The 13,845-nt window shown below is 34.5% G+C and overlaps 1 protein-coding gene across 5 annotated transcripts in view; it reads left to right on the forward strand.

Moving 5' to 3' along the window:
* UBR3 (ubiquitin protein ligase E3 component n-recognin 3) overlaps nt 1–13,845 on the forward strand; it is a 104,195-nt gene that overhangs the window by 57,994 nt on the left and 32,356 nt on the right. For 3 of the 5 annotated variants that reach the window (XM_058840580.1, XM_058840583.1, XM_058840585.1), the window contains 6 exons: nt 1,041–1,190; nt 1,747–1,880; nt 4,781–4,891; nt 6,438–6,650; nt 7,445–7,581; nt 13,015–13,100. In XM_058840580.1, the coding sequence (XP_058696563.1) occupies nt 1,041–1,190; nt 1,747–1,880; nt 4,781–4,891; nt 6,438–6,650; nt 7,445–7,581; nt 13,015–13,100 (831 nt within the window). The remainder of the gene's footprint in view (nt 1–1,040; nt 1,191–1,746; nt 1,881–4,780; nt 4,892–6,437; nt 6,651–7,444; nt 7,582–13,014; nt 13,101–13,845) is intronic. The other 2 variants (XM_058840582.1, XM_058840584.1) reach the window with 1 other exon arrangement.

The raw sequence follows: 13,845 nt of genomic DNA on the forward strand, positions 1-13,845 counted from the left end.
TTACTAGAACATCTTTTTGATTCAGCCCTGTGAGCAATAGCATTGCATGGAACTGTTTATAGCGAAGAAGTATTCTGCCTGGCACCCAACAGGCCTCTCCTTATGGCAGCAGCCTTCTGTGCCAAACTTGTAGTAGACTTTCAGAAGACAGAAGTTCTCCTAAAAGCAATTCTGCATGCAGACTGTTGCTGTACTCAAGGTTTTTGGATTCTCTATCCAGTACCTCAGCCTACTTAATCAGAGGGAAAAGGGGTATGGTTGAAGGTAGGGAGGAAGTGTTTTCCTTTAGAAAAATTATGTTCTAGTAAAGACACAAAGAACCCACATGTTCTAGATTAAGAGGCTGGCTTTATGTGTTCCTGAGCAGCCAGGAGTGGATCATTTAGTCCTAAGGTGCTTTTCATTCAAACCAATAAAGAATTCTTTCTTTGACTGTAACCTAGCATAAAGTGGCTTGCCCTGAAATCAGCACCACCAACTGTCTTGTGATTGAAGCTACCTCAAGTGCAGTGGCTTTGATACTTCAGAGCTGCACGTTAATAAGGCCCAGCTCCTAGAAGTAGCTCCTAGGAAGTAGCAGTGTGGACCATTAAAAAAACAGATAGTCATTTTTCCTTCAAATGGTTGTTTCAGTCAGCTGTGAGCAAATCTGGTTTTACTTGAGTGTCATATTGTTGCCCTCGATCTCTCTATGTTCCAGCTTTTCAGTATAGTATCTAATGAAATAGAAGTTAGTTCTCTGTTTTATAGAAGTTTTAAATAAATCAAGTTTAATACAAAACTCAGATGAAACATTTAATTCCACAGGGAGTAATTTCGCCTATGGAAAACCATATACTTCATTTTGTATGTGTCTTTCTTGGAAGCAGAAAGGTTACTTTTAAACAACTGACAATGTTTTAGATGTAGATAAACTAGAGAAATTATTTTGTAGTTTTTCATCACTACCTCAGTGCAGATGGATTCGACCTCCTTGGATGGAAATCCTCAATTTGATTTCTTTACTTCTGTTTAATATCAAATTTCTTATTTGTTTTTAGAATCACCAGATGCTGATGTTGCCATGGAGGTAGCTACATCTGAACAGCATGTTTCTGAGGCAATATATGACTGTGTTATTTGTGGACAAAGTGGCCCTTCTACTGAAGACAGACCTACAGGGCTAGTTGTACTGTTACAAGCATCCTCAGGTATGAATGTGTGGCTTGTAGGAAAAGCAGTGTTTCTGCAGCTTTTAGCATGTGTGCATAAATCCTTTTGTGTCTCGTGAAGTCTGGAAGCACAGGGTTTCCCATTTTTTTTGTGGATGTTCCTCTGTGAGACACATAAGGAACTTTTAAAAGTTTGGGGAAAGAACAAACAGTTTAATTCCCTCCTGCTTTCTATTAGCTTTTGCAAATGCATCAGTGCACTGCAGGACTACAGACCTGCAGGAAAATCAGTATTGGAAGGAAAAGAAAATTAAACAGCCATCAGTGTGTCTGCATACATAGATACAAGTGTTAGTGGACATAGGTGATAATAGGTGTTTGTATATATGTGTATATATATATATATATAATATCTGTGTATATAATGTAGAAGTGCAAAAGAGCAACTTTCAGTATTTAGATTCTTTAGTAAGTTTTTACTTTTTAACATCAACAAAGTGCATTATAGTTACAAACCAAAAATGCCTGATTGTTTTCTTAATTGTTCAGCCTGTTGTTACCCATTGCCTGTGTATTGCTGCTTTTCTTCACACAGTGTTGGGGCAATGCCGCAACAGCACTGAGCCAAAGAGACTCCCAACTACTGAAGAGGAGCAGATCTACCCCTGGGATACCTGCGCGGCGCTGCACGACGTGAGGCTGACAACCCTACAGCGATACTTCAAAGATGTAAGCATTTCATGTGAACAAGACCACCACTTAAGAAAAATTTGTATGTGAGAAGATAAATAAAATTAGAACTTAGAGTTCTCCTAGTTTCATTTCTACATTTAGAGAATGCTTTTTCATGTTGCAGTCATTCTGAAGTGTTTACATTTCATAGGGTTCTTATTTTTAAATAGTTTCTGGTTTTCCCCAGTCACATTTGTGGTGATAGGCATCTAGTGTATCCACAGGCTACACAGTCAATGAACATCCATGCAGACACGCCCTAAAAGAAGGTATTTCACAACCCAATGTGACCACACAATTGAAATTTGGGTTCATTGTCTAAGTGAACACCAGTTCTCCTGTAGCCAAGGTATTTTGGAAGCACAAAGGAAGTGGAAAGAGTTGCTTGAATCTGTAACAGATTTCTGAGCCACTACAGAGAAAGGGGAATATGAGTGGATGGAAAGGAGAAAATTCATAATTGTTCTGATACAGTCCTAAAAATGGGTCAATCTTTTCAGAAAACATCTTATTCTTAGGAAGATATCATGCATTTCCTTGCTGGAGAGTGAAACTCCAAAAGACCTAAACAAAAAATTGTTTTCTAACAAACGATTTTTTAGCTGAGAATAAGCCTGTGGACAATCTTTTCTTCTTTTGACATTGATGATACTGGTTTAGTGTTTCAGATAGTTAATTAATAGTTTTTCCTGCTGAAGTAATAAAAAGCTTTGAAGTAGTGCTGAAGTGGAGCTTTATTTTTACGTGTTCAAATACTACAAGTGGAAGGAGTTCCAATCAAAATGTTACCAAAAACTTGATCTTACTGAAGTGTGTATTTCCCTTTCTGTGCAGTAACACTACCAACAGATTAGTCTAACATGCACCGTAATGCAATGAGCAAATGCATCCTACTTTCAAAAATTCCAGTCCTGTTTCAAACATCAGCTGAATTAGCTATTTTTCCTTTCACATTTTCAGGTCAATATTGTGCTAAAAAAAAAATGTCTCTGCATGAAAGAACTAATCCTTAGATTGTTTCGGACATAAAACTGGAAACATCTGCTAGTGTCTTGCGTGTCTTGTTCAGGCTGAGCTAAGAATTAAGAAGTCCTTTTGTTTATCAACTGTGTCCTCTCCAACAAGTGTCCTTCCTCTAATAGATTCTGGGAGGCAAGTGAATAATACCACTTAGATGTAAAAATTTTAAGTTATGAAATATGATCTAGCTTATTCTGCTAGAGTAAAAAAAAATCAACAAAAATGCCATTCAAAAGCTACATGCTGTATAGAGATGGGGCAAAACAGATCACTTCTTCTGTCTTGCACTTTCTTAGCTGGAATTTGATGCTGGCTGTCCGGGAGTAGAGTTCTCGCCATTAAAGGAAAAATCATTGAAAGGGATTATTTTTAATATGGAGAGGTATGACTAAAGATTAGGAGATAAAATTTCAGATACTGAATTGATAGGACTGTTTTCAGAATCACACAGTACTCTGTGTAGCCAATAGTTTGATATAGGTGTGCTCCATCCCAAGCCTGTAGCTTGCTTTGGACTCTCCTTTATTTCTGAGCTCAAGAATAATAGAGTAAAGCCTTTCTGGCTAAGACTTTGAGGTTATTTTCTTGTTTGGTTGGTTTTGTTAAATTCTTTTACAAATGCTACTCAGTAGCATCATTAGATATATGCAGCAAATAATGATTTTTCTGAATGAAATATTACTTCTCTGGGGCTTAGCTAGGTATATCATACAACATTATTAATACTGCAGTCTACTAAATCATGCAGGAGCCAGTAGGAGAAGGTCTTTCTTATTTCATGGCCTGAGAGGCTCACAGCACATTGTGAATGACAGATTGAGGCGTGGTAAACAGGAGGATATCCCATAGCAAAAATTTGTAATTTTGCTTTGGTTTCCAGCTCACATGCAGGAAAAAAAATTTAAAAAGCCCCCATATATATATATATATATATACATATATATATATATATATATATCTCAGAGTTATTTATAGTATTCTGATATCACATCATGCATTAAGACCTTTGTAGGGTCAGTGTACATTAAAAATTATTTTCCAATTCTGGTAGCCATAAATCTTTCTCTGTTCTTTAAATGTATAACCAGAATGTACATTTCAGTCTGTGTATGGCATTTTTGAGAAATGAAGATTTAATACTTAGACTAACTCTAGTTAGATATTCTGCAAAAGAATTTTCTACAGTTCCTTATAAATTTGCCAGAGGTGATTGTTTCTTCAGGTCATTATTTTCTGAAAAAAAAAAATACCAGTGGGTAACTTTTTTGGAACTGTGAGCTGTAAGTGCAGTCTTCCAATAAGGCCAATGTTTTCAAAACAAACCTAATATACAACTAAGTTCCCTAAACAAGTGTTTGTTTTCTTTTCCAATTATAATGAGTTATATATGATGCTGTTCAACAACTCATTAAAACCCCTAAGTGTTTACACTGAATTTTAATAACAGATTGTCATTTAATTATATAGCTGTGGTATTGTTATTTTGGTTATCTACATAACTGAATGAAATGTGTTGGAACAGTATATTGCCCTTGTAAATGGGATAACTTCTGCTATTGGAACAGCTGTTGGAGTTAGACCCACCTTCATGAAGTAATACAAGAGATTCTTTAAAGAAATTGTTATCTTAAGTGACAAGAACTGCAGAAGTTTAACTTAACTATTGGAAAGAATGGCATAGTAGCAGCCATGTCAGTCAGTATAAATTAACACTTTTTATAAAATGGATTTCTTTCTTTATTTCCTCAGGATATCTTTTACTTAGGTAGTATGCTAATAAAAATCTGTCTATCTTGTAAATCTTGAAGTTTTGGTAAACACTTTTTTAGCTTTATATACAATCGTTGTTTTTTCTTACTGTTGTTGCTTTGCTTTAGAGTTCCTGCCTACAAGCAGTGTCAATAGGCTGGGAAGGAGGTGTTTATGTACAAACTTGTGGTCACACTTTACACATAGATTGTCACAAATCTTACATGGAATCCTTACGGGTAAGTAAAACTGAAGATCATAGTTGTTTATTTGGAACTGAGCGGCTTTAACTGGAATCAATTGGATTTATGCTGTTCAGATCAATTAAATGTTTTGTATGAATGTACAGAATGCTTTTATTATGTTTCAAGAGTTTACTAACTTACTCTATTACTGCATCTTGACATTAACGAAAGTACTTTGTTTTCAGTTACTCTGATATATCAGAAAAATCTTGTACAAAATTAACCAGTGCAAAAAAATGAAAACTACATGAGGACTTCTTGTTTCATATTAACCAGCATTTTTGTTCAAGATTACTTACAGGATAATTCTTCAGGTTTTGGGTTTGGTGGGTCTTTTAATGGGGTTTTGTTTGTTTGAGGGAGGGGAATGGTTGCTGGGGAAGGGAGGTTGTGGTTTTTGTTAGTTTGTTTTTTGTGGTTTAGGGATTTTTTTTTTTAATTTTTGTTGGTTTTTTTTCATTTTGAGAAAAACTGTGCAAGTTTTTCCTTGTATTTTAACAAGCAATTCCTTATATTTTTAGTATCAGCATTGCTCATACTGTGAAACTTAACCTCTAAAGAAACTAGGAGGTGTGCAACCTTTCTTGGGTCCCATGATGAATTTTTCTTTTCCACATTAATTTAAATTTGCTTGCAGCAGTAATTGTGTCATCAAGATAAATATAAAATAACATAAAAATTTCATAAAGTACTGTAGCAGCAAAATCTGGACTTTCATGGTAGAGTCTCACTTTACAGAATTTTGGAAAAGTGATTTTTTGCATCATATAAATTCTGAAGTAATTTTTCTGGTGAATTCTTTATTAAACTTGAAACAAACTGTTACTCCATGTAATTGTATTCTTGAAGGTTCTAGATTATTTAAGTGAACTTCTGATCTGGCATGTTTTACTAGTACCTAGATGAGTGCATAATAATTTTGACTATTTACTACCATGTTTAGGACTGAGATAATTTATATAGACCTGTGTTCATTTGGATAAAACATTTCTTTTTACATAATACAATTAGATATCAACATGGGAAGCCATGGAGGCAACTCATGAAGCTGAAGCAGTGTTTCTTGCCAGTTAACTGGAATACTGAGGACACGTCCTCACTTTCCAAACTGTGTCCATTCTTTCATCCTTCATGTGATACAAGAAATAATCAGGGTTCTCATGCTGCTGGCCAATGGCTCCTTGATTAGGCTTTTTTCAGCCTGTACTTGGAGTCTCAGACTTTATAGGAATTGTCAGAAAGAAACAACAGGCATGAAATGTTGGAAATAATCCATTGAAGTCTTTCTACTTTATTATGGGGATATTGTTGACAATGGAGAGTGCTTAAAAATCAGGAAAATTAATTGAGTTGGAGGATTATAAGACAGTCTCTAGTAGCTAAGACCTTTATCAGTAAAATGGGGAACTGTTCTAATTATTCTTTCTTTACAGTTTGAAGTTTCAGACTTGGGTTTTTTTAGCTATACACCAGAAATACCAAGCTAAAAAAACTATGATTGTTTGCAAATTTCAGTTACATCTTCTTTTTTTTCTTTTAGAATGACCAAGTCCTCCAGGGTTTTTCAGTGGACAAAGGAGAATTTACCTGTCCCCTGTGTAGGCAGTTTGCCAACAGCGTTCTTCCTTGTTATCCTGGAAACAATATGGAAAGAAGTGTTTGGCAAAGTCATAGTAACAAGTGCATGCAAGACCTTGTGCAAGAGGTGGAAGACCTTCAAGAGCAGCTGGGAACTTTCCCAGTAAGCATCAGTGTAAGGCAGAAAGATCCTTGTTAATTTGCCTCTACATTTCAGTTTTTATTTTATATTGCATTTGTGATCTTTTAGAAACCTGGCAACCTCGAAAAGTTCCTTTTCTTCTGATATTGAAGACAACATACTATTGTTTTCTTATCAAGAAACTTAGACCATTTACTGTGATACCTACTAAAAATCAACAGTTGAAAGCTGTGACAAAATGTGATTAATATAATTTTTTTATTGAGTACACTTTCAGTTTTCTCCATAATAATTTGCATAGAATGAAGTAATGTAATATAAAATATATTTATAATTTCCATGCAATGAAAAAATAGCAATAGTAATTGTAACTGGAAGCTGTTTAAACAAAGTTCTCTTAAGAACTTCGTAAGGTATGGACTATTTAACAGAAAGAGCAATTTGCTGGTGCTTATGTGTTACAAAGCTTCATGAGGTCCTCAGAATGACAGAATAAATGATATTAAATTTTGTTACCTTCAAGTCTTGATGGAGATGCTTTGTGGTTTTCTTTACTTGTACAGTGCAAATATACTTTCAAATAGCACAAGCACTGAGATTCTTAAACTTAGGAGATGGACAAAACAATTATGTTTTCATATTCAGAACAAATCAGAATAACTTTCCAAAATATTCTGGCACTTCTGTGAGACAGAATACTGACTTTTAATGCATATTTTTTCATAACCTGCAAACGTGTTTTACAAATATGGAATTGCTACTCTTTACAATCAGCTGCTGCATTTCTTCAGGTAAAATTAACTAATCTTTTGTATCTTTGTTCATAGTCTGAAACCAACCTCAGTAAAGAAATGGAATCTGTAATGAAAGATATAAAAAGTACCACACAGAAGAAGTATACAGATTATAGTAAGACTCCTGGATCACCTGACAATGATTTCCTGTTTATGTATTCTGTAGCCAGGTGGGTATGTTTTTCTTCTTCTATTTTTTCTTTTGTAATCCTCACTAATGGTATTAGGCACTAGATAGCTTTCTTCTTCAAAAAAAAGCATTTAAAAAAGATTTCATCCTCTCCAAAAAGGACTTTTTGAATACTCACTACATCAAGGTTATATTTTCTGATTTTCATATACAGGCATTATGCAAGATGAAAACATGTGCCTCTCAGTTAGTTTTTACTACGTGCAGCAGTGGTACAAAATCCAGAGAACACTGTGTTGTATGCTTTTTTAGTTTTCTTCTTAATTCAAGGTTTTGCTTTCCATATATCAAAATTTTCATGTTGCATTTCTTGTTTTACTTTCCCAAATTGTCAAATCTACTCTGTCTTCTGCAGATTGAGATTTTTTTTTCTGCCATATTGCTAGTTTTTCAATCATAAGGTGTTTTTATCTCTCTGCTACACATTAGTTTTATTCACTTAAAAGATCACAGCAGGAGCTTTTTTTTTATTACATCAGCAACTAGGAATTTCTCTTCATGTAGTCTTTATACTTCTCAAAGTGTTGAAATGAGCAGCATTTTCTTTGTGATGTTTGACTGTAGTTTCAGAGCTGTCAGTGTCACATGCACACTCCAAGAAAATCAGTCCCTCCTATACAATTAATTTTACGGTACTCTGAATGGTTAATCTATTCACAGTTACTGTAATACCAGGTTTTCCCATAAGAACTTGAAATACTCATTAAGAAAATAATTTTCTAAACTCTGATTTACTGAGGCCTGCAGGGAAGGTGCTGACTGCAGAGAATCTGCAAGCATAGAAGTGATGCCATTGAGTAGCATTTTTTTGTTGCAGTTTCATAAACTCTGATTGCTGAGTGTCTTAGTATATAAGCAGTGGAAATATTCAAGGCTTGACTCAGCAGGACTCTGGGCAATCAAATCTAAGGTTCTGCTTTTCACAGAAGGTTAGACCATCTAATCTCCAGAAGTCTCCTCCAACTTGGATTGTTGTATTATTCTATTAAAAGAAACACTATCTGTATTCTTTCTGAGTATTTTAACTGATACAGACGAGCTATGAAATTCTATACATAGCAAGTTAAAGGATGATTCCATATTTTAAGTGGTATATGCTATACGAGGATAAGTAACATTGGGATTTTTAGCAATTACATGTTTGATCAATACAATTAAATACCCTCCCAAAAATACAAGGAACTCAAAATTAATATTACACATATCAAAGTATGATTACCTGTAACCATGGCATTTAAGATACAAAAATGGTGGTTTTTCTGGGTACAGTGTTATATAACTTTTAAATTGCTATTTAAACATATTTTAAATATATCTATATATTACATTTATATTTACACACAGAGCTCAAGATTTGTTTTCACTCAAAGAGTTAAAAATACCTCAAACTAGAACAGCATTTCATTGCTGTTTGCACTGCTGGAGAGAGAAATCGTGGTTGACCACTAAGATTAGGATATATCACTTGTACCCCTTGTGACCTCTTCCTGTTAGACTTGTGTCACCAATTTTCCATTTATGCATGTTTGAGGAATTTCAGGTGTTGGATCCAGCCTTCTCTATTGTTACTATAAATCATAAGATCTCTAATGAGGGAACCTGGCAGATTAGCTTCAAGGTGGTTAATCTTTCTTGCTTTTCAGTGCAGCAATCCAGATTTACATGCTTCTACTACTTGATAATTGCATAAGAACTATAGGGTTAAAAAAAGTTAAACTTTTAAATAGACATTTTAATATAAGTTTCCAGTTTGTATTTATGGAAATAAATCTGTACATCATCTTCCAAACTAGAAGAGTTTCTTTGTATGATTTTACTATGTGTTTAATTTTAAATAATGAAACTACGCACTGTCCACAATTAAAATTACGTACTGAAGTAATTTACTTTCTATAAGTTATTCCTGTCATTTAACCTGTTCCTTTCTTATTTCCATCCAGAGTTGTTCTTGAGATAATGATACCCTTCTGTCCCTTAGCAACCAGTAATCTTTGAGCATTTCTAGTTCCAGGTGTTCTGAAGCATTTAATTGGTTTTGGTCAGACCTTCTACAGCTCCTGAAGTTTTTCCTGGTATTTAAACCTTGTGTAAATGAGCATTTGAATACAATGATATTTTGATTACCTCCATCTATTTCCATGTGAATTAAATGCTTTTAATCTTCTTATAAGTAATGTTCCATTTTCAATCAGAAAATGACATCATCTCCTGTCCTCAAAGATGCTAGTTTACAGCTGAATGCCAGCTTTGCAGTGGATTATCACATGCTGTAATGGGAATGTGAAACTATATGTAGCCAGTTGCTGCAGGTTATTCTTTCTCTTTCAGGAAAAAAGGAACTTACTTTTCTTCATTTTTGCTTGCCCAGGCATATGTCACCAGTAGCAGAGAAAAAAAACAACAAAAGAACTCTTTGCCACCTCGTGGGAGGGCTAGCTGCTGTGTTTTCGTAGCAAAAGAGGCATTCTAGGTCTTGGCATCCAGACTTGTGTGCACAGCTGGAACAGCAGCTCCTTGGCTACCTCCTGTTTTCCCAACAGTCATATCTTGTTAAATTTGTACCCTTTTCGTGCATTCCTCCTTGTCTTTGCTGGCATTTATGAGATTAGTGTAGGGTGTCAATCCCAAATCACGTGTGCCTAGCTTTAATTTTAATAGTTCCACACTCAAAGCATTGAAGACTAATTTGTGGCAGTATCTTGGAGGACTGTTTATGTATTGCATAGCAGTAGGTTTCATGCTTTTGTTGGCTGTGCAAACAAACCTTTTGGGTTTTCTATCAGCTATGTATAGATTAATGTGAGAGCCGTGTGTTCTTTCCTTCTGAATCTGTGTCTCAATATCTGGGGTTTTTCCATGTATGGGTAGTATTTGTAAACTGAAGTGACAAAAATGATAGTGCTTAGTATGTTTCTTCTGTCCCAGCAGGAAGAGCAAGTCTAGCCAAATATATTCCCTTTCTGGAAAGGACACTGCATTTTTACTTCCCTCTACCCTGTCCTGGTATGAATTCTCAGAAATACAAAATCACCCTTCCCACCACCAATACATTCCTTTAATAAAAGCCCCCAAGAAGGGATGAAGTAGTAAAAACTCCTGGGTTTAATCAGGAGTCAGGACAGTTGAGAGAAATCTATTTTCTCAGGGTTTTTTCTGTGAATGAGGAGGATAAAGGCAGTGTTCTACAAAATTTTTTGCTCCAGTGAATGATGCTGAGATTTCTAGACAGGAAAAGAAGACACTTGTATAGATTTTCTTTCTCATTCTCTTTCCTTCATGTTGAGGAGTCTGAGATAGCAAAGGATTCTTTCAGAGACCACTCTGTGCTCCACACTTCTATCAGTTGCCCCCAGTTTTTCTTCATTACTTTTCTTCAGTAAAGGGCAGAGGGTACACAGATCCTCAAGGCAGAAGGGAGCTCAAATTAGGGGGGAGATACACTGGTCTTCAAAAATTATTGAGGTCCGTACCTGATGTAGGATATTTGCTGAAGGACAAGTGTTCATTTTCACAGAAGATGCTTTCTCTACTGTGCATTTTTATGCCAAGTTATGTTTTGAAAGAGACATAATGAAGGAAAAGGTTAATACTTACATTTCCAAGAAAGCTGAGCTATAAGGTGCTGCCTTTGAGGAGCTGGGGACAATGAAGAACTGTGGGAGGTGAGAGTTGGTATTGTATATGTGAACAGAGTATATGATTACAGAAATAACTTCCCTTATATTCCTTATAGTAAAAAGTACTATATGACACCTCATATGTACCAACAAGAGGTATTTTTCAGAATTGTCCCTGTGGTTTGTTTTGTAAATTGGCACATATGCCTTGGTGAAAGGGAAATACAAAATTGTAGATCTAGAAAATTATTCTTAAACATTCAGGAAGTCTTTTTGATTTAAATCTTAATTATTACTGTTTTTGTGGAAGACTGTCACTGATTTTGTTCTTCAAATTAGTTATCAGAAGGTTCACAGAAATAAAATACAGTGATTTCCTTCATATTCCCATGATGAGCTAGCACATGCTGATCTACAGTTGCTATTTTGTCCACTAATATGAAATCCCTGTCCCTGCTTCCTTGCTGGTAGATTTTCAGAAGTTCAGTGAGCACTGCAAATCGCCTGAAGAGTGGAAAATTCCCCTGTCACACAGATGCCCTTATCAGCAGCAACCAGATGGAGCTCTGAGCAGGCACATTATCAATGTTAAATTGCCTTTTCTGAGTAGAGAGGATTAAAGCATTCCTTCAGAAATGGATGGCATAAGCTGAAAATTTAGGGATAGGAATATTCAGAAATGTTGCTATTTTAAAAACACAGGAAAGTATCTTAACAAACACTGCATATCAAAATGTATTATTCTTTCAAGTTGATGAAGCTGAAATTCTTAAAAATAATTTGTTTTGAATAAAAGTCATCCCATAGTGTCTTCTTAAATGTATGGGGGGGATGTTCTTAGCTTGGATATGTTATGTGCCTAAAATTCTGGAATAAATTTTAATATGGATTCAGTCACATTATATCGAACCTAAAATAGTTTCATTTTTCATTAAAGCACAAAATATGTTTAGAAAGAGATTTGCAGTTTGGATTGAATTAGCAAAACAACACTTCAGAATAATAGAATTATATTCCTTTATTTTGATTTTTAGAATGCATGCTGACATACTAAAACAGGCTCTCAGAGAATAGAACATAAATTGTTTACTCCAAATCTTGAGAGTAAAAGATAATGCAGTAGTGAAACATACAATTCCAAAAGTAAACAAAATGATCACATTTGGCCTAAACAATTGGTGCCTAAGTATCAGATTACAATAATACCAAGAAAGAAAGCATCACTGTGACATGCAGAGATTCAGTGACACAACTCCTCTTTCATACTAATGAGCTGCAGTGGAATAGCATTTCATTCAGAATTAACCTCCAAGGCTTTTATTAACTGACCTATCTATAAAGGGTAGTGGTTTAATTATAATTTAGACTGTATTCATACTTAGTTGATGCCATATGCATTGTACTTTCTGGTTGTTTAAAGTGAAACAAAAGCTCTGCCAATAAAGAGAACGCTTTTTAAACATATATGATTGACTGAAAGTTAGCCAATCTGTATATTGTCTTCCCAGATTTGCACATAAATTCCCTTATTATACTGTGTGCATACAGAATAAAGCACAGAATTAACATTCCTCACAATTCAATACAGTACTATGTTAATACAGTATTTAAAATCATATGACAGTATCTTGATAAAGTTTGTTTTATTCTGAGCTGTAGTTTGGCAGTATTTAACACTAAAGATTGGTTCACAGTATTCTTTTATTTAGTGTATGTTGGGAGTTCGTCATGATTTATTTATTTTATAGAAGCTTGAATAATGTTTTTCTATTCAATACTGTTACTTTTTTTTACAGAACAAACTTGGAACTTGAGCTGGTCCATCGAGGTGGAAATTTGTGTTCAGGAGGTGCAAGCACAGCTGGGAAAAGATCATGTTTAAGTAAGTTCTGTGTTATTAAATGCAGTTTAAATGGTTTGAATAAAAATGTCTGATTCTTTCTGGTATTTTCTAAATTACATCAACTTTTTACTTCTAAAACCTTTTTTTTTCTGCCATAAGGAGTCTTGGGGGTTTTGTTTCTGTTAGAGAAATCTGAAAACTAATTTGTACAAATTCTTCATTAGAGCTATTTATGTCTTATACAATTATTTAGAAATCAATTTTCATACTATGCATGCAATATTTTTTAATAGGTTTGTATTTTTATGAGTAACACTAGAAGTATTTTAAGGGTGAAGCAGGAAAGCTTTGTTTCACCGTGGTTGTTATTAGCAATAGGAAAGAAGTTTGGTTTCTGAATGCTAATATAGCTCATGCCTTGGTGTTATACTTAGAAATATGCTGCTACATTGTCCCATGTCTTTAATTTTCATAGTTTTTCCACCAAGATTTGTTAATTTTCTTTCATAGAAATTGTCAAATTTTGTTGTTCTGAAATCTTTAATTTAATTAATTGTCAAATAAAGCAACTTTTTTCTGCCAGAAGTGTTTTTTTCTTAAAAGAAAATATTTTAATCTTTTACTGGAATATAAACAGTTACAAGTAGATTTTTCTTTTGTCAGGAAAAATTTGAAAGCCTGCCAGAATACTGCTACTACTACTAATGCTTATTTAAGTCAAGCTTATGTAGCAATAGCAGCAGATTCCATAGCAAAAAAGAAAGTTAGGCCCACCTCTGTCTTT

Source organism: Poecile atricapillus, chromosome 5 (genome assembly GCF_030490865.1).
Source record: "Poecile atricapillus isolate bPoeAtr1 chromosome 5, bPoeAtr1.hap1, whole genome shotgun sequence".
NCBI classification, from domain to species: domain Eukaryota; kingdom Metazoa; phylum Chordata; class Aves; order Passeriformes; family Paridae; genus Poecile; species Poecile atricapillus.